At 32.1% G+C, this 22,105-nt stretch overlaps 3 protein-coding genes and 1 long non-coding RNA gene across 5 annotated transcripts; 2 read left to right on the top strand and 2 right to left on the bottom strand.

The window, feature by feature from the left end:
- Positions 1 to 6,114: 6,114 nt before the first annotated feature.
- LOC116773529 (serine protease inhibitor 77Ba-like) lies at positions 6,115 to 7,371 on the top strand. Its single transcript, XM_032666005.2, has one exon. The coding sequence runs from the start codon at positions 6,165 to 6,167 to the stop codon at positions 7,347 to 7,349; it is 1,185 nt and encodes a 394-aa protein (XP_032521896.2). The 5' UTR covers positions 6,115 to 6,164; the 3' UTR covers positions 7,350 to 7,371.
- Positions 7,372 to 12,828: 5,457 nt separating this feature from the next.
- On the bottom strand, positions 12,829 to 13,632 carry LOC133320398 (uncharacterized). Its single transcript, XR_009753770.1, has 2 exons — positions 13,492 to 13,632; positions 12,829 to 13,402 (listed from the first exon to the last, which is right to left on the bottom strand). It is a non-coding gene; the product is annotated as an uncharacterized LOC133320398 (long non-coding RNA).
- Positions 13,633 to 13,999: 367 nt separating this feature from the next.
- Positions 14,000 to 16,092, bottom strand: LOC116773655 (uncharacterized). Of its 2 annotated transcripts, none has more exons than XM_061528674.1 (6): positions 15,874 to 16,092; positions 15,458 to 15,798; positions 15,199 to 15,388; positions 14,534 to 14,751; positions 14,241 to 14,324; positions 14,000 to 14,156 (listed from the first exon to the last, which is right to left on the bottom strand). In XM_061528674.1, exons 1-6 carry the CDS (start codon positions 15,969 to 15,971, stop codon positions 14,074 to 14,076), a joined length of 1,014 nt encoding a protein of 337 aa, XP_061384658.1. In that variant the 5' UTR covers positions 15,972 to 16,092; the 3' UTR covers positions 14,000 to 14,073. The 2 variants fall into 2 exon arrangements, with proteins under 2 accessions (XP_061384658.1, XP_032522044.2); XM_032666153.2 differs by having other exon boundaries at positions 14,534 to 14,811; positions 15,874 to 16,091.
- Positions 16,093 to 16,232: 140 nt separating this feature from the next.
- LOC116773546 (homeobox-like protein HDP1) lies at positions 16,233 to 21,245 on the top strand. Its single transcript, XM_032666024.2, has 5 exons — positions 16,233 to 16,492; positions 16,561 to 20,084; positions 20,324 to 20,598; positions 20,793 to 20,945; positions 21,105 to 21,245. Exons 2-5 carry the CDS (start codon positions 16,859 to 16,861, stop codon positions 21,186 to 21,188), a joined length of 3,738 nt encoding a protein of 1,245 aa, XP_032521915.2. The 5' UTR covers positions 16,233 to 16,492; positions 16,561 to 16,858; the 3' UTR covers positions 21,189 to 21,245.
- The last annotated feature ends 860 nt before the right edge of the window (positions 21,246 to 22,105 follow it).

The following is a 22,105-nucleotide window of genomic DNA, read 5'->3' as shown; positions in this document are numbered from 1 at the left end:
ATAAGGACCTCTAACTAAAGCACGTTGAATAAAGTTTTAGTAACTAACCCAAGACAACGTCTTAATCAATCTTAAATGTACTTATTTGGTCTCTTCTAATGTTAGACTAACTCATACTATAAACTTATTAGTGCCAGCGGCTTTACCCGCCAATTAAACCTACTTTGAGATAAGCGTTACCATCACTATGACGTTTTAATATATTCCTCGAAAGTCCCGTAATCAAATTCTGACTATTAACAAAGAATCTTAAGTAATGTCCTTATAAAAAAATAATTTAAAACTCGGCCTTAAGGCTTAAATTGAATGACAACAAATATATTATAGGGTTTTCCATTAAGGGCGCTTGATCTTTGAAATGCAAAAAAAAATACATGTAGGAAAGATATTTGCGAAATTTTTTTTTTATTTGGAAGGTCTATCGACCCCATTATGTATGGAATATGACATCATTCAAATGACCGCCACGGCTTCGGTTGGTGGCGCGCACACGAAAGGTCCAATTTTCGATGACTCTGGCGCACAAATCGGGCTGTATTTGATCGATGGCGTGGCGTATGTTGACTTTGAGGGCATCGGTGGTTTGCGGCTTGTTGGCATAGACCTGCGACTTAAGAAAACCCCACAAGAAAAAGTCCAGCGGGGTCAAATCGCACGATCTCGGTGGCCAGTTCACGTCGCCTCCGCGCGAGATGACCATGTCCAGAAATTGCTCGTGCAGAACTTCCATCGTAGCGTGTGCTGTGTGGCACGTAGCGCCGTCCTGTTGAAACCACATGTTGTCCAGATCCATATTCTCGATTTCAGGCCAAAAGAAGTTGGTTATCATCGACCGGTATCGCTCACCATTGACGGTGACGGCCACACCATTATCGTTTTCGAAAAAATACGGACCAATCACGCCTCCGGCCCAAAATCCGCACCAAACAGTCACTTTCTGCGGGTGCATTGCCACTTGGTGAACCTCGTGTGGATTGGTTTCGTCCCAAATACGGCAATTTTGCTTGTTGACATAGCCATTCATCCAAAAATGCGCCTCGTCGCTGAAGATGATTTTTTTACCAAAATCGGCGTCAACTTCCAACTGCTCTAATGCCCAGTCAGCGAACACACGGCGCTGTCTATGGTCATTAACCTTGAGCTCTTGGGTCAGCTGGATCTTGTACGGGTGCAGGCTCAAGTCACAACGCAAAATTCGCCAAGTTGTCGTCTGCGAAAGGCCGAGTTCCTGTGCGCGACGCGGAATTGACTGCCGCGGGTTTTCGAGGACACTGTCGCGCACAGCGGCGATATTCTCGGCAGATCTCGCGTTACGTTGACGCACGGGAACCGGCTGATTGTTAACTGACCCGGTTGACTCGAATTTGTCCACCAATCGACGGATAGTCGACTCGGCAGGACGATCATCGCGACCGTAAAACGGGCGAAGTGCGCGGAACGTTGCTCGAACTGAAGACCCATTTTCATAAAACAATTTTATGATTTGCACGTGCTGCTCGACACTGTAACCTGCCATGGTGGTTTGGGAGGACAGAATGAATATAACACACTGCATTTGACAGCTGTCACTCAAACAACATGGCCGCAATCAGCTGTCAAAGTTCAAGCGTCCCTATTGGAAAACCCCATATAAGATGATAGAGTCTAGCTGTGATCAAGTTACCACAGTTCGAACATGGGCTGGCTCGACCGGGGAAGTACCACCCTCTCACCAAAGATCGGCATGAAGTAGCCTTTAGTGGCTGCGTTTCGACCGATGAATGAGAGAGCCGGTTGCCCTTTCCCCGTTCCCACGCTTTCCTGCCATTTCCTTATTCCCACCCCTCCCTTATTCTCAAAAATCAAGATTGGCAAGGCATCCACAACAACTATGTTGCGGACGTCCATTGCGACGGTCACTACCTCCCATCAAGTAGGCCGTCTGCTCGTTTGCCACCTTTCACATAAAAAATAAGAAAATATTTTAGTCATATTGAGAGCTTTATTCTTGTTGAAGCCATCTATAAAGTTGTTTGATATATTCTTTATGAAATATGACAACTTATCCGTAAGTGGTTTCCCCGTCGAAATTATTATTAAGTTCATTTATTCCAGAGATGAGCCGCAACAAACACACAAACAGACAGACATCATTTTCAAAAACTCCAGTCTTGATGTAAAGCTGCTAATTTTTAATTATTACAAACAGTATATTGTGCAATATATATATATATATATATATATATAAGACATTTAAAACATTTAATGAACACGTGAGGGTAGTTCCATTGGAAGTGTGCTTGTGATACGCGATAAAGTCAAAGGTGCTTTATTAGTATGGTCTGAGATGTTTAAGGACGATTGTTACGATCTACTGAAAAATATTGAACTGTGTGACGTTACTATCACAAGGTTAACTTATACAGACAATAATAATTCTATTAAAAATATATTGTGTGAATTTATACATCCAGGGCTTAACATTAAATAGGATATATATAATAGCTTTGGCCCGCGACTCCGTCCGCGTGAACCTCAGAGTTGTTCTCTTCCACTATGGCCACTGAACTCGAGCTGCACTTCATGGTTCCACCTGTTTAGTTTCGGGATCGGGAACCGGATCTGGATAAACGAAAGCCTATGTCCTTCTCCAGAGTTCCATCTACCTCTGTATCAAAACTCATCAAATTCGGTTCAGTGGTTTAGGCGTGAAAAGGTAGCAAACAGACAGAGTTACTTTCTCTTTTTATAATATTAATAGGGATTAAAACAATAGCTCTATCAAAGAATAAAGATGTTGATTTTTTCTTATTTCTTCTAAAAACGGCATATGAATGTGCTGAAAACTGCTGAAAACATGACTGGTTAGTTTTCAATATATCTTCGCCAGGCTGGTAGTTGTCTAAAAAGATATTACATTGTTCGAAAATCAAATGATATGTGATAATATTTTTACAAAATATGGTAATGAATAAAAATGTCGCTATGCGACCTCGCTCCAGAAAAAAAAAATTATAGAATAAAGAAGTGAAATATTCAGTGAAATAAATTTTTATCTTTAATAAGTCGCATATAAGAAATAAACACAATAAGTTGATAAATATTTTAAAAATAAAAAAAACAGAATCGGGATATTTTTTTCCTGCTACGGATTCAAAAACGGAATTAATTTACAATAGCTGTGCCCGCGACATTGTTCGCGTAGAAAAAGTACCTTACTAAAAAAATTCTTCATAAACAATATTAGAAGCCGTATAAGCAGTTTCAGTGAGTACAAACAGGGTCCTTGCATTGCTCATTCGAGATAAAGCGAAAAATAACTGTCCATGAGAAAAACAGGGCATACGCAGATCTACCCCGACACAACTCATGGTTTGTCCCTTGGAAATTAGTACGTAAATTAAACACAACATGGTTTATTAAAACCATTAAGTGTTTAGTGCAAGTAACTTTGCATAATTTTGGTTCAAAGTAGTTTAAAAAGATTCCCATGGGAATGAGGCATTTTCCCGCGTTAAAAGGTACCATAAATGCTGCATCAGGCGATCAGCAACACCCATATAAAATTTGACTAAAATCCTTCAAGGAGTTTTTAAGTTATAAGTGTACAGCAGACAGAAAGACAGACAAAAATTTCAAAAATCATATTTTTAGCATCTGTTTCTTCTAGGCATACCCCTAAAGGGGTTTATTCTCATTTAGTTTCAATGTACAGAATTGACCCCGTGAGCGATTTTATTATATATAAAAGATTATGATTATGAGTTATGACAGTCGTCGATTTAAAGCCAAAAGACATTTTATGCTGATAACATAATTCATTACACGAATGATATAATTTTATATTAAAGAAATAGTGTTTAAACTCATACGAATCGAAAACATTTCTTTCAAAATAATTATCAACGCCATCTAGTATCGAAAAGCGCCTTGCAATGGCCATCAATTATTACATAATAATTAGGCCTCAACAACAAATAAACAGCCAATCTGGCGTGACAACACGATAATTTCAAATGAAAAATGCACCCGCATTCACGTAATGAGATACGAATAACATGTCTGTTTACAAATGCTTTGAATGACATTAAATGATGGTTTATTTACCGAATTAATTATCTGTGGAAATTAAATATAAAAAAATATGTATATCTGTATACTTTCTCGATGTCTAAAATATACCATGTTTTTATTTGTCAGCCGAATAGTTTAAGGAGTAATGATGTAAATATTGTATAGTAGGTAAACAAAATAATTAAGGCCTTTGCAAATACCGATGCTCATTGTGATCAAATGCTTTATCTTCAATCAATTTAAACAACATTTAAAATTGATTAAATTTTTTTAATTGATCGCAACAAAGTCTCCAAGAATATTTCAAACATGCGGACAGCATTTAAAAATATTTTGTAATTTTTTTTTTTTGTATCTATCTATTATTTACGTCATAATCAAATTATGTTAGCTATGCGTTAATCTCTCCTAAGATAACTAGTATCTAAGTAGTTAAAATATGTACTGCATTATATATATGAACTTGTGAATTGTTTACCGACAGCCTATGACCAGCGAAGTAAAAAAAATCAAGTATTTAAAAAAATCAAAATACATAAATATTTCTCTAACATATTAACCTATAACAAACATAAGTTAACAGACTAAGTACTAGTTAAAAAATACGCTTTTTTCCGACTGGGCACATTTTACCATAATTTTAATACGAAAAGCGAGAACTTTCTATTAATATTTAAGAGCATTGACGAAAGTGGAATTTAATACGCTTAGAAATTATATCGTAAAGAAACATGTACAGATATATATTTTTTTTATTGTGCAATGAATTGGAAATGCAATATATTATTTAAAATAAATATTACACAAAAACATAAATATTAATTTTGACACTCGCACATAACACGTCAATAGGTGAAGTTATTTCGTCGCGTGTATTGTCATGAAATGTCAAAAATGACATTTCTATTCTGCTATAAGTTAAAATAATGAATTAATTACGTTCGAGTTTTGGCAGTTCGGAGATATTTTTATAAGTTTAAGCAAGATCTCGAAGAAATAAAAGATTTAACTCGTAACCATGGAAACGGTTGAATAATCCCAAACACAACAGTACGAAACTTAACAATTGTAAGTTGAAATCAAATAACATTATAATAAGATCGTCTCACTTCCGCGGATAAAGAATGAGCGGAAAAGACCGCGAAAAACCTTGCGTATAAGACACAATGGTTTGAAATTTCGTAATTTTTGGTCCTCGTAAACTAAATAATACGAGTGTAAGTTACACAGTAACATCGGTCTCAAACTTATTCAAAGAAGGTTCTAATAGTTTTTTTTTAATGAAACCCATTTACATAGTTGTTTGTTAAAAAAAACTCTGACAGTGAATAAATAATTTTCTCTTCCAATATCACATGATATTTGAAAGATCATTATCTTTTTAATTTTAATTTTTTTTTTTCTCAAATATATATATGTATCGTAAAATTTATTGACAACCTGACGAATCGAAGTATGAGGTAAAACAACCGTAATTACATACTTAAAATATACAGCCTAATTGAGTTACTCCCTCAATTAAGCTATTGTATTAAATAATATTTATACTCATCTCAAGACTAATTTTAACTTTAATAGAGAAATACCTAACCAAAGCTCCTTTATATAGAATATCGAATTTTAAATTCATTGTTTTATCACACTAATATGATGCAATAACTTGTGTTATTAATAACTTTATTATACCTTTAATCCAAAGGCAAACGTGTAATGTCAGTTGCTAATTGATATGATATTTTTAAAACGAAACGAAAAAAAGTTATTTTTTTCCATGTATCCAATTTATTATAAAGGTTTTATAACTGCATTTTAACGTCATTACGTTTTGATTTATTGCGTACATACCGTGATGTGAAAAAAAAATCGCGCCATATTGATATATGATCGCTGTAAACGTTTTAAAGACGAGACTTCTACCAATCGATTTCATACATTGGTAACACAAAATAAATATCATCATCATCATGTTTTTTTCCATAAAAATTGATACACGCCCGCAAACCATAGACGTTGCTTAACTAACGCATGTGAGAATATCCCATTGAAATTAATAGAAACGCCTTATTGTACAGCAGTGTAGTTTTGAACTCTGAGCATTCCACGCGCGTATAATGTTGAAGATTTTAATATTTGTTGGCCTCGTAGCCGGCGCACCGACCAACATAGACTACAGTCCGATAAATCAATTCACCTTGAAGCTCTTGGACAATACGTTCACATATCAAGAGAGTATAGGCAAAAGCAATGTCGCTATATCCCCGTTATCCGTTTGGAGTATATTTTCATTGCTCGCTGAAGGCTCCACGGGAGAAACATTCGCTGAACTGATGAGAGAACTGAGGCTTCCTAGCGACCTTCGAGCGACGCAGGCCTTGCACGCCGGTGTAGCTGGTTTAATTAAGAGCAAAGATTCGGATGTCATATTGAATGGAAAGACAGCTATGTTCACGGATTGCGACATCAAAGTTCACCAGGAGTTCTGCGAGTCCGCTTTATATTATGGTGCTGATGTGTACTCCGTAGATCCAAGTAACACAACCAAGCTAGCAGACGATATTAATTATTATATCTGTGTTGCGACTGAGGGGAAGATACGAGAGGCGGTTAGACCCGAACTATTGGAGAGCTTGAAGCTAGTTTTGGTCGACGCCTTGTATTTCAAAGCCAGTTGGACTCACCCATTCGATCGTACCCAGACTAAGGTAGAAGATTTCTATAATTTCCAAGGGAAAACGATAGGTTCAGTGAACATGATGTACCATAAAGCACCACATAACTTCGGCGACGCTAATTCGATCGAAGCCCAAGTATTGGAAATGACTTATGGTAAAAACGAGAAATTCTCAATGTTAATCCTGCTACCGTTCGATGGAACGTCTATAAAGAAGGTTTTGGCGAATCTCGTCACACAACCTCTGGATTGGATGATGGAATACAGAGTAACTGACGAATTTCCTGAAATTGACTGCTATATACCCAGATTCAAAATATCATCACAGATAGACTTAATACGGCCGCTGCAATACAGTGGCGTTACGAGTATATTTGATCCAGAAAAGGCTGAATTACCAGGAGTGTCTGACAGTCCATTATACGTATCGAAGACCATACAAACAGTGGAAATAGAAGTTACTGAAGAAGGTACAGTAGCAGCGGCGTCTACGGTAGTAGGTTTAGAAGACAGGATATTAGGGGCAAGGTTCGAAGCCAACAAGGAGTTCGCATATCTCATCACAGAACGAGATTCAGGTCTAATATTACTGGCCGGCGTGTATACAAAACCGTCTGTTGTGTGAGTGATTAAAAAAATTAAAACCATTTCAATTTTTTTTTCCTCGTCTAGCACTAATGTAATGAATCACTAATATTTTCCTTAATTATTCGAATGCCGTTAATTTACTCACACTTGTAATATACATGAAATAACGCAATGAGGATAATATTTACATAATTGACATGAAATAAACTAGTTATTCAATATTATATTAAAAATCCAACTCGGTTGACAATCTTTGTACCACTTAAATAATATTAAATTGAACGTGATATTATCAATTGTATGTAAAAACTCGTTGGAAGATACAGATAAAATAATATTAAAAGTGAATAAAAATAATAATTTATATTTTTTTCATAAAATGTAACAAACCGTATTACCCCGTAAAGTCCTTGCAAAAAAAATTGTAACAATATTACTTTTGCACTGTCATTGGTATAAAAAAACTTCGAACACGCAATTTGAATAATAATAGTTAACGCTTTGTTATTACGTCATCATTAATGCACAAGTATGGCGGACAGATTTTGACAATTAAAGTCATTTAAACAATTAAAAAACAAATTATTAGATTAAAGACAATTTTATTTATCGATTTAAGCAAATCTACAATAAAGTTAGGACTTATCTTTTAGTTTATTTGCTTTCTTAAAGTTTGAAAAAAAATATCTTCTTAGAACATTCGTTAATAAGTGAATTTATACGAGTGTGAATATTATAAACAAAACATTCATATTCTCGTTTATGGATTGTAGTAAAATTTATGAAAGAAAAATATTTATTTACAAATAGAAAGTGTCGCGGTTTTAATGGAGAATATTATTGTTTTAGCTTATAAATAAACGATGACTCTAAAACTATTTGGCATACAAAATACTATAAGATTGTAGAAAATGTGCACAGAGTATTTATGTAGTAAAATAATAAACATCAACTCTTTACTTTTCACTTCAATTACTTATATAGTCTATGCAAAGAAATTAATTACTTAATAAAAATCTTTACTTACTATATTGTTACAACCCTTTCATATTTCGCGCCGTATCAGTTGTGTGAATGACAAAAAACCATTCACACGCGCCAAAACGTAGTCAATGTTTAATATTTTAAAAGTATGATTACGACAAGAGTGCATTATCACACAAATAACGAGTCGCTTTCTGTTCCTCCAAAAACCTACGTTAATACTATAATGTAAGATTTTTGTGTAAAAAACTGTTAATGCTCCGTATTTAGTGATATATATATATATATATTATAAACTTGTGGTAAACCTACAGATATATATTCAGTCTAGTTCTTTGGTTATCACTTACATTTAAGTAACCCATTTGAATTATATACCATTTATTTTTTTTAAGTTGTAAGAAGAGCACGCCAAAAATATATATATATATATGGCCAGTACTTTGCAATACAAACTACAAATATAAAAATGTATATAATGAAAACAGTATAAATTATGCAATTTTTTTATATTATATTTTTTAATATATTCAACAAAAGTAAATTAATTGCATTTTAATACATACAATTAGAAACTGAAGAAATGTTATTTAATTTAAAATGTTGACATCGACAGTTCAAATGTCATGTTTGAATGGAATTAATCTAGTCGAAGATGAAAGTGAAAATTATATGAGACTGTGGTTAAAGGTTAAAAAAACGGTAAATTATGGTACGATAGTATATTAAGTTAACGGAAAATATTTAAGTTTCGATTTATTTATGAACAGTCATATATTAAACTTACGTAATGAAGCTATAGGTTATAGTTTGTAAGACATGTATTTGATACAGTAAGTAACTCAAAATCGTCTGTGATTAAGAAGAAAAGGTTTTGATCTCATTTGTCATTCAACAAAAACAAATACTAATCAAAGTTTTTGAGGTTTTATTAAAAACAGATCTATTTAATTTTTATATTGTAAACTAAGTAAATTGACGAAAATTTATTAAAAAAAAAAAATAGTCTACAAATTATCAGAAAATCGAGTAGAATATCATTATTTTGTTTTAACAGTTTTTTACGTTTCATGTCCAGTTGTTCAGATAATATGGTCGAAAAGCTTTGGTCTTTGATACTATTCATCTAAGCGCGATCCGGAATCATATAATTTGTACGCATAACTTATAATTACTTTGAATATTTAAACATGTCACGTTTACGCAATTTAATAAAATAATCAATTTTCCTTGTACATATTAATTAGATCACGAGTTATAACATAAGTTAAAAATTGTAGAAAAAAACGAGTTCAATAAACTTTTAGTGCTAAGACTGATATTTTTTTTAATTGTGCAATTGACCATATATCAATATTTTTTTAATATTTATATTCAAAAACTAGGTGTGTCTGTGACTTGATTCACATAGAATTCTTGTTGTTATTGTTAATACGAATCAACGAAAGTTTCTAATAAAAGCAATGTCTAAATTAGTTCATATAACATCAGCTATATACCAGTGAGAGTCCCTTTAAAATTGGTCCAGCCGGTCCCTAGATTAACCAAACGAAACGAAAATACCGACAAATCCATGAGCATTTAGTAAAAAGCGATTATTTTAATATAATCATAAATTTATATATTTGTACAGGAAGTACGTTTATTATTTATGTCGTAAGAGTTCATAGTATATTTAAATACAAACGGTATATCAATATAAGTAATTTTTATCTAATAACTTAATGTTTAGTTTGAACTTTATAAAAGTTAACAATACTAAAGACCGTGACCGCGACATTAAGAAGATTTTGTTTTTGTGAACAAAACTTCCCACGTTTTTTGTTCTATTACTTCCTTCGAAACAATTAAAAATATTTCTCAAGGTCAGCAAACGATACTCAAATTATAAGTTTTCATCGTATTCTAAAGCGATTTTGCTAGATCGACATAAATAGTCCTCTTCCAACCTTAAAATATAATCGACATCTTTAAATTCTGACCTTGCGAATGGCGATTATAAATAGTCAAAATATGTTTGCATATTTAACAAGAAATAAAGGCATAAGAAACCATTTTCACCTCGTCTGCTCGTGATCCCGATTGCTCCGAAGTAACCGAAACGTTGGGAGTATTTCGTTTAAAATAATAAATGACGCGTAGTATATACGAAAATATTAATTTCATTTAGAAGAAACGAAAAGAAAGAAAGAAAACGAGTAAGGTTAAAAATAATAAGTAATTATTTGTTAATTCTTATTATAACAGAAACTATACGTAGTGTGCAAGTTTACGTAAAATTTAACAATGAAGTTTATTAAAATTTTCATCCAATTACTTTTCCTGTATAACTTTACTGGCTATATCCAGTAAATCTAATTCTTTACACTAAAATCTATTTTAATTTGAGTTATATATATTTTTTTAATAATAAATACATTCAATATAAATATCACAAACGACATCCATAATATAAGTTCATATCCTAGCCTATTATAGGAACTCTAAGATTAAAATTAATAAATTAAATTTTATCGTATTCTGTTTGTGAATACATATAGATTACTGTCGGATTTCGTTGTATTTAAAAGATGGACAAGTTGATACTGCGACATTTTGCAATTGTTACTATTGTACATGAACAAACATTAGTCTTATTGCGTCCCTTCCCATCATCCCACGCTATTGCAACTGTTCACATAATTTAAATATACATAGCTATGTTTTATGATAACCCAAGAAGATTCAATTCTAGATAAATTCATGAATTTTAGTATTTTATTCCTATAACCAAATTGAAATACACAAAACTTTATATAATAATATGTCATACAAAAGGGTACAATAATAACGATGTAGCCAGTTCTATTATTGTTTTATAATTATTAACCGTACCATTACAAATAGTGATATCGTAACTGTCACTAAATGACATTTGATCATTGACATTTCGAAATCAAAAGAAAAGTTAAATGTTGTTGTAAATTTAGTTATAATTTATAGCGTTACATGTTTCGGTGTTCGTTTGTTGGAGCTAATTTAGTTTTAATACATAAATATGAATTCGTTTGCCAGGACGGTGTTGACGAGTAGGACATTTAGGTTATGTGACAGATTCTCATATAAATATTTACAAAGTCCCTTAACCTCGGTATGTCCTGTTATACAACGCAGAAATTACAGCGACGAGAAAACGGAGGTGCGGAAGCTGCCGCAACTGATGGAATTTCCCCCCGTAGTGTGGCCTTCCTTCGTTAAATTCATCAAAAACTGGATGTTCGCTAACTTTATTATTAGACCTTATTTCGAATCTGAATTCAATCTGCGTGAATTTATAGAGGCCTCCAAACATGCTGTTGAGGTTTGTTTTGCATATAATGCATATTTGCAGCATCTTTCAAAAAATTTCCTGCACTTTATATTTACATACAGTCATTATAAAGTCAGATAAACATTATTTAATATGTAAAGGAATGAAAATACTGACGTAGTATATTAGGTTGTTTCAGAAGGTCTACAAAAGAGTGACTTCAAATCATTAGAAGGACTAGTTGAAAAAGATGCTATAGAAAAATTAAAGACGGCTGTCTCTCAGCTATCCGTGTCTCAGCGACAGCTGCTGTCTATTGATAAAGAAGATATTTTCTATGCCTTTCCCTACCAGGTACAAACTTTATATATGTATATTTTGTTTTAATACATATATCTTGAATATTTCAAACATAATTTTGTATTTTATATTTGTATTATTTGGCCCAATGACATCCGAGTTTTCTCTTCTATTCTTATGCAACATTTTGATATATATGTAAAACTATTCTTTTAAAATTTAAGTGCATTTTTTTAATGTAACTCAAGTAATGGTATACCGCATACAGCATTAATTAAAATACAAATATAGAGCATGGCAATACAAAATATAAAAGCAACATATGGTATACACAGACCTAATCCTATAAAATTGAAGAATTCCAAATTCAAATTCTATTTGTGTCGATAAATTTTCCTTCTACTATTTATTGCAATATTTATATTGCTTTATTGTAAACTAATTTATTATCCAAATGACACTAATTTTGTCTTTAATTACCTGTATAAGAATTTAGTAAAATTAATATTTAAATAAGATTTATCAAGAAATCCCATTCATATTATTGTAAGCAATGTTTAAATACTGTTTATACAACAGGTTGGCATAATGTTTGACGATTCAGACAAACGTTGGGTCGAAATAACAATGTGCTATCATGTACTGCGCGGCCTGAAACAGATGCAGGAGAGCAAGGATGTTACGCCTATATCATTAGGGTATGTAAAGACGGGTGTATACATATGTAATATTCTAAAATTAAAAATTACCAATTTTGTGAGGATGTATATATATATATATATATATATATTTCACTGAAACACATAATTCTGGATACAGATACTATAAACTACATATATAATAAGCGAAAGTTATTTGCAAATTATATGATAAATTCTAAAAGTATCAAAATTGTATATTAAGACATTTTATGAAATTTTATTTTAATTAATAATACATTCCAGAGTACAGCCCGAGTACCAGGACAATATATTCATACTGAACTACAGATTCATAAGAGAGTTCACTAAAGGTGTGGAAGATAGCTGGTGGGTGAACATAGTGAATCACTTCCAGCCGCACGCACTCATGAGGAAGTAGGACATGTTATTTAGACAGATTATAAGAACAATTAAAGGCAGTTAAGTTTGTTTTTATTCTTTCATTTGACTATTTACTTTACTTTCATCATCATCACCAGCCTATAGGAGCCCACTACTGAGCAAAAGCCTATTGTCACATGGAGAGGGTTAGAGCATTAATCACCACGCTTGCTCAAGACGGGTTGGCGATTTCAATCTTATAATTTGAAATTATAAGACCAGTTTTCCTCACGATGTTTTCCTTCACCGTCCGTCAGTTGTGTCTAAATACTCTTAGAAAGTACATATGCCTCGGAAAAGATCACATTGGTACTTGCCAGGTTTCGAACCCGCGCCCTTACGTATGGAAGGCGGGCCTTTAACCTCCAGGCTACCACGACTTACTTTACTTTAATCCAATTCAATTGTCAGCGGTTCCCAAACTTATTTTGTCTCCTGTTTGAGAATAAATTTCTTATTAGTACTAGCATTTTTTCCCCTACTGTAAAATCTGTAACTTATCCTAGCTAAATTAAATTACATACATACATTTCTGCGTCTCTTACAAAGCTCCTTTTGCCCTGCGGTGCCCAAAAGTGGGAACTATAGCCCACATTTGGGAAGCTCTGAATTAGATACATTTTGAGGTTAAGAATGAAATTTTATATATGACAGATGACATTTCTGATGGCTCGATAAAAATTGCCTTATATTTATTTAAATATAAATAGGTTTCTATATGTTATAAATATTAATTGCGTTATTGAAATGAATTAGTGCATTTTTTTTTATTATAATTATCCCTATGTATCATCTCACAATGCCTTCAAATTAAAATTGAATTAAATAAAACTTATGTTTTATTATAATAAAAAAGTAAATACTCCCGACGTTTCGGTTACTTCGCAGCGACCGTGATCGCGGGCAGACGATACGAAAAAAAACCCTCACTCGTGTTTAGTTTGAAATAATAAAAAAACGCGTAGTAATTCTAGTTTTATTAAAATGAATAATACCAATGAAATTTAATTAATTAATAACTGATCATCCAAGGATACGCTATGGTTCACTTGGACGAGATCAGGAAAATGTATAATAGTACCTCATCAGTAAAATTAATAAACATATTAATGTACAAAGTATAATAAATCATTATCCACATATTCTTTTAAAATTTTTGTTAGGTTATCCAAAAGCGCCTTCATGTCACCTACAAAAAAGTTTATATATATAAGTATATATATGTATGTATATTATAATCTGTATAAAAAAAATATTATAAAAATGAATATACCTTTCACCGGATCATACAGAGATCTCTTAGATACACCACATTGGACTTTAATAGGTATCTGCTTTTTTGATGAATTTTCAACATCTATAAACATATAAAAATTTTGCTGAAAATGCTAGCAACAAAATCTAATGTATACATTCAAGTCTTAATTCTTAATTATATATATACTAGTTTTTGTCCGCGACTTCGTCCGCGTTAAATTCAGAATTAGTAATATAAATCAAATATTAAAAATCATAAACATATTTTGGGAGCTATTTATAAGCTTATTGTGGTAACCACGAGCTCACCTTCATGAACCTTGTCCAACAATGTACTTATGTCAAAATCATCACCGATTCTAGAACACAGCACATTAACATATTGACTGCCAAACGGCAGTATCTTGTCAGTATCTCCCGTCCTCAACTCGTAGGTCAAATCATTGTCGATGCTCTCCGAATGCTCGATTTGCAGCAATTCATATGCTGATTGTGATGATTGAGTGGAATAACATATTATTAAGTTTCTATGAATCGAATAATTCTCTAAATTTGATATGTTTGAGTAAATTTTTGGATTTGTTTCTCTAGAAAAATTATATATGATAAATCAGAGTTCAGAATTAACTAGGTCCGGATTGTTGAAAGTTGAAGATTGTTAGCCGAGGCCAAAAAAAAAAAAAGTTATATTATAGCCTGTATGTATGTTAGTTCTCAAATTTTCACTTGTAACTTATTAACTATCTTCCAAAAATGTATATCACAAAAAATATATATTTGTCATTTTAAATAGCATAACATATTTAATGATATCTTCATATGGAAGGAAAGTAAAATTATTTTAAGATCTTTATCAAGTCTTTCAAATGACAAATAGATTGTAAACCAAATAACAAAATATTATAGTGATAATATGGTTTTTTTTATTATTATTATTATATAAAATGTATGTATTTAACGAATTTTTGAGTTACCTCTCCAAATTCTTTCTGCACATGTCCATGATTAAGACACACATTTCCGGTTTACATTTCTCTACTTCACTTAACAACCAGTTCTCTGTGACGCAATGATTCAAATCTATGTCTTCCGTCGGACAATCCACACTTAAGATGCATTTAGTATTACAAAGCTCACAACCATGACCGGCATAGAAAATAAAACCTGTAAACGATTTTTCATTTTATAAGACATGTCTATTTAAAAATTGTTTGTTATTTATTTTGAACTCACAATATGAATCCTCTGGTATAACATTAAATATTTTCGATAAAATATCCTTGCAGTCCTTACTTCTCGTATTTATAACAATGATAGATATAAAACCTAGCCTCTTTAAATTCGAAGCCAAAGAATCACAATCAATAGATGGCGTCACTAATTTACTCAAATGTTCATATTTATTATTAGCTAACAATATTGCCACTTTAGTTTGAGGTTTGTAATATGTGATTATTGTTTTAGTGTTAAGTGCCTTGTTTAGATAATTTTTGTACTGAGTTAAGGAACAGCCCTTGCGATCTAAAAATTTTGATAGTAACTGTCCCGGATTCTTTTTATCATTGAAAACAATACTGAAAAGAAACATATTTTAATCATAGTTTATTATTATATATGTTTAAATGTCAGTAAATAATATTGAGGTGTACTTTAAATTTGCCAAATTAGCTATCACTTGACAGAGTTCACTGCTTAAGGAGCATAATTCCTTGTATTCTTTGTAACTTAATTCTTGTAAAAGAGACATCTTCTTAACAATCCCATGTAGAAACAGTTATTAACAATTAACAGCGTGTTTATTGTTAAATCTGTTTATCTGATTAACAATTAACTCTAATCAGCTGACGCTTTTGACACTTGACAATTTAGCATGTTTTTGTAAGACTAGACAGTATTGTCTATAGGCTCGACTTTTCCTGACATTCAATTCTTATTTTACCATATGTGTAACATATTTTGTGAACAGTAGTTTCTTCCCATTTCATTTCATATATATAAAAAATATAAAATAAATAAAATTTATATTCTTTAATAATTAAATATATATATACTTGTACGTCCGACGTTTAGAGCAGTTTTAAAATATGAAAAGATAAAAGGTGACATAAATCTATTGACAATGACATCTAAATGCCAAACAATGGCGATTGGAGTGGATACATCGAAATGGAAACCGAGATCTTTAAAAGGAACTCCCGCAGCTAAAGCTGGATATATTATTAGTGCATGTGTTCTCGGCTCTGGTTTCATGATTGGCGCATTTTACCAGTAAGTGTAATAATTCTTTTTATAAATTCAATTTCACGTTACTTAGGTTATAATGTTTGTAATTGCAGATTCTCAGGATTAACGAGGAATTTAAGAAAGAACATAGAGCCGATATATGAAGATCCGATTGAGGTTGTTGAGAGGAAGCAGTTGATAGCAATCGGCCTACCGAACAGGTCTGGTGATAAAATCAGACAACTCATGGAAGAAGAGAGTAGACCAGATTTACCAGACAAATAAAATGAAAAGTAGCGATAGGTGGGCCGATGTAATATGATTTGTAAATAAAGTATGTAGTATATTAACTGTTTTTTACTTCTCACCAGTTGCAAAGTTGTAAGCAAATATTTTGTTAAAGAAACAGTGATGGATGACAGTTTTTCTGATTTTAAAGAGAAGAAAAAATGCAAAATTGGCCCAAAGACTGTTCAAAAAGGTAAAACCAGACAAAAGAAGCCACTGAAACCTTCAAAAGGCCAAAAAGATATCAGATCTTTGATAAAAAAGAACGAAATTGTATCCTACAGTAAAGACTTCAATGAAGTTTGCAAACAAAGTGGAATAGATGTTGATGCGGAACAGTTACAGCTTGCTATAGCATTGTCAAAATCTCTTGATAGCTTCCAATCTTCAACTGGCAGTACATCAGAAGAAGTTGAAGTACAAGATAAACTGTCTTCTCAAGAACGATCAGCTAAGATCAGATCTACTTTACAAGAGTATGGTTTTAAACTCAATGGTTCAAAACTACCATCAGTCATTCCGAATAAAAGGAAAAAATATAGCAAGCATTCAAAATTGCTTAGAATATCAAATGAGGAAAGACAAACAAAAATTTCAGATAAATATGCCAAAGTCTTAGCTTTAAATTGTCAAACTGTAGTTGATATATCCGATGACAATTATTTGAAGGATGGAATATTCTACAAGGCCACAAACATTTCATATGAGCATATTAAGAATAATGATGTATATTATGTTTCTAATTTAATAGAAAAGGCCAAGCACAGATCATGTCTATTAAGAAATTGGTCGGAAATCCCAGGACGACCGGCCAGTCCTGAGCTATCCCTTAATGATATTGATTTCTATGCCATCCAATGCACTCGACAAGAAATGGATGAAATACTCAGCAGTTCCATCGATGTCACACAAAGTATTATTAGAAGCAAACAAAATTGTATTGAGGAAGATTCTAATAAAATTGTACACAGTAATACGAAATTGATAGAACGAGGTCTATCGAATGCATTTTCAACAATACATACAAGTCCGGAAGTTATCTATAATGAATTGGACGATTCTAACAAAGTAAACAATCGTTCGAAACTGGACACAAAAGACGTTCAAACCTTAGACGTGTCCGATCATAATGAAGTACAAATAGTAGGTTTTAATGAAAACTCTGGAGAAGACAAAGAGCCAGAGCATGGAGAAGATAGTATTGATAATAATTTAAAAGTGTACAGAAGTACTTCACCAGATCTATTTGATGAAGAATGTTCTATAGTAGATAAAAACTATTCAATAATAGATAACGCTGAAAAAAATCACACAATTTTTATGGATCTAACAGAATCGGAAAATAATTTAAACACACAGAAGTTGGAATCGACTAAGAATAATTCAAATAACATAATTGAAATAATAGACTGCGTTGATTACAACGCGCACAAAGATAAAGATAAAAGAAAGTCAATTGATCCTAAAGATAGAACAGGAAGTGCTAATAGAAATACGGATATTGGAAATAATATTGATCACGTACTGTCAGATAACGATGAAAACTCAGAAATGATCGATCTGACACAAGGACCGAATTTGATCGATGAATTACCGAGTATTGATCTGGGAAACAAAAATACGTCGGTGGAACTTGATGACACGATAATTTACGAGAATCATGAACAAGTTATATCTGAACCTACAAATGAGGCAATAAATAAATCAAATCAAATAACAGATTTCAATATACACTCCAATGGTACCACCATTAGGGATGTAATTGGAATTACAAACGGCAATATACAGGGTGTAGATGCTAGCGATATATGCGATGGAGATGTTGAAAATTGTGAACTTGTGAATATTGATCTAACCCAAAGTTCTAGAGAAGGTGTAGGGAATTGTTCTAATCGAGAGCTTGTTGATGAACACGCTGAAAATGTTAATGCATCTGACAGTGATGTATCAATATATAGTGTTAAAGGTTTGTCGTTGGATAATAATTTGGGAAATGGAATTGATGTTAATGATACACTTACACTTGACAGTGATAATGATAATGATAATAATGTGTTACAGAGAACAGCAAGTGTATCATTAAATAATGATATGGAAATAGAAGACGTCGTAGATAGTTGTGTACTGGAACATTCGAATCATGGTTCATTTGTCATCGACAATGATAATGATAATAATGTATTATTGCAGAAGAAAAAAGCAAAAAGTGTATCATTAAATAATGATATGGAAATAGAAGACGTCGTAGATAGTTGTGTACTAGATCATTCGAATCGTGGTTCATTTGTCATCGCCATCGATAATGATAATGATAATAATGTACTATTTCAGAAGAAAAAAGCAAAAAGTGTATTATTAAATAATGATATGGAAATAGAAGACGTCGTAGATAGTTGTGTACTAGATCATTCGAATCGTGGTTCATTTGTCATCGCCATCGATAATGATAATGATAATAATGTACTATTTCAGAAGAAAAAAGCAAAAAGTGTATCATTAAATAATGACATGGAAATTGAAGATTTAGATGAGTGTGTGAGTTTAGATGGACATTCGAATCATAGCTTCAATGAACTGAACAATGATCACCATAATTATAACAATATATCATCAAAATCAAAAAGAAAATCAAAATGTTTATCACTAGATAGTTCTGAGATTCAAAATATAGATAATTACTATGCACTAGAACAATCGGATGATGATTCGCTTAAAAAATTTAAAAATGTCGACATTGACTTAACACAAGCATCGGACAAATCATTCGACGAAAACGATCAAATTAAAATAAATGGAGATATTATTGAAGTTGTAGATGGAATTGTAACGACTGAACATGGCCGTTGTGATACTGATTTACAACAAAATAATGATATCGGTTTTACCGATGAAGCTAAACACGGTAATAGTGGACTGGGTGAAGCGGACGATAATTATATAGACTGTGATGTTATGTTTGATGAACTTATGTCACAGAGTAAAATATCAAATAGAAATAGCAGCAAAGAAGTATCGGAACAAAATTCTGAGGTGTTCGATCTATCTGATAGGGAATTAAACTATTCTTTACATCGTTCTTTACATCAGGACGTCATTGATGATGGAAATATAGATCTACCGTCAATTAATTTATCACAACATACACCTGTCAAAGGTGATGTATCCAAACGGCATATAAAGACTCCGATAAAACTAAATGATGAAGTAATAATTCAAAGTCCGGGTAACGATGAATATATAATAAAAACCAGTCCAGTGACTCCCATGGCTGACTATGAGGCTATGACTACACCGGAGAGGAATAAAGAATTGGAGAAATATGGACTTAAACCATTTAAAAGGAAAAGAGGTTGGTTATATTATATAAATATATTAGAGAGTAATTAAAAAAATAAGCAAAAATGAATTTGAGCATAATTTTATTTATACTCCTGAGTTACAAAACAAACTTTTTAAAATTATTGGGTATGCAGATAATTAGAGGGTAGTTTTGATTTGTTTGTTAGATTGACACAGATATTGCTTAGAACTGTTTCAGCTACAGAGAGCATTATCATATAACTATATATATATATATATATATTCCAGCAATACAACTGTTGACATATGTGTACAACCAAACACATCCGATTATACAAAGCTGTTCTCCCGGAGAGGGTCCATCCAAGAAATTTAAAAGCACCCAAGAAAGAACACCAAACAAGAAAAAACCAATGTCCAGAACACCGAAAAAATGTTTAGATTTTGGAACTGAAATTAACGAGGAAAGCAATATATATGTTGTTACAAGTGAAGTGCCGGAGATCAGAAATGTTGAATGCGATCCAAGTGATTGGATTTTCCAGACCAAAGAAAAGGCCAAGGTATTTCTTATTTTTATTTTTTGTTAATAATAGTAAGGTTAATTAGTTTTAATATATAATAATTTTGAATAAAATGATTTTCCATACCAAACTAAATTTAAGGTTCTACAAACCGAATATTTCAAATACACATGCTTAAATGAATTATATAAAATTATTTTTTTTATTTCATCGACCTTTTTCCTGTTTCTCAGGTACACTCGTGCCGAATCCCGCTCCATATAGCTTTCTACAACTACGTATCGTGTAGGAAACTGTTACGGGAAACGATATTGAAATACGAACCGATCAATATAGATGTTATACATAAACAGCTGCTTGGTTACGGATATAAATATAACCCAAAGGCATGTACTTCCTTATTCACAGTAGCGCCATCTAGTGACAGTTTGAAGTCATTATGGACCTACTTTTTTTTTAATCTTTCATATTTTCTATAGGATGTTTATTTTATGTATTGTAAAAATTAAAATGAAAGTTATTTACATTTAACGATACTCTTTCAGGATCTCCTAAAATTCATGGACAGGAAATGTATAACTGTGAAAACCGTAGAGAACAATTCGAGGAACAGAAAGTCGCAAGAATAATCATGGAATTGTATTGAAAAATTAACTTATAATAAATATTTTTTACATTTTGACAGACTAAGATTTTAATTTCTTACTTTAATTAAATAGATTACCGATAGATGGCGTGCTGTAATTGGGTCACTGGAAATATTAATAACTACAATAATGGGGACTTTATAAATTGCAAAACTCAATATATCTTCATACATATCAATACATATTGTAAAACAAAGTCCCTCGCCGCGTCTGTGTGTTCGCGATAAACGGAAAAACTACTGCACCGATTATCAAACAGTTATCACCACACGATAGCGTGACTCTCGAGGAAGGTTTTAGCGTATAATTTAATAAGTTTTTGTATTGATTTGTGTGTTCATTAACGATAATTGTTGAAGATGTCGGGAAAACATGAGCCGTCTGAGAGCTTTTAACGAAAACGCTGCACTAAGTCTTTGAGACAGCAAAATAATATATAGTGGAATAGCGTATCTTATATAGGTCTACAGAAAAGTCCGCGGTGGCATATGTCTATACCTTAAAGATAACATACTATATCCATTTTACAATTTTAAAAATTGGCTTTCCTAAAGCGTTTATTGGAAAGCTATTTACATAAATAGGGTATTAAGTCTTATCAAAATAAATTACTTCGTTTTCAAGCCTACATCATATAAGCATATAGAGCAAATTGCACCTATTTATAAGATGTATAGATCAATTTTGTAAAAAATCCGTTATTATTCGAAACCATTGAACAAATATTTTAATTCCATAAATCTTTACAGGTGTAGATAAAAAACATAGATATATTTTTTGTATATATAATAATTCAGAAATCAATACATGGTATTTATTTTAAATATAAGATTATGTACAATACATACATATGTATTCTACGAAATCCCATACTTGTAGGATTTCAGAGAAATTGGTTT

The sequence above is a fragment of the Danaus plexippus genome, assembly GCF_018135715.1.
Source record: "Danaus plexippus chromosome 22 unlocalized genomic scaffold, MEX_DaPlex mxdp_27, whole genome shotgun sequence".
NCBI lineage: Eukaryota > Metazoa > Arthropoda > Insecta > Lepidoptera > Nymphalidae > Danaus > Danaus plexippus.
The sequence above is the reverse complement of the archived record's forward strand: the minus strand, read 5'-3'. Positions and strand labels throughout refer to the sequence as shown.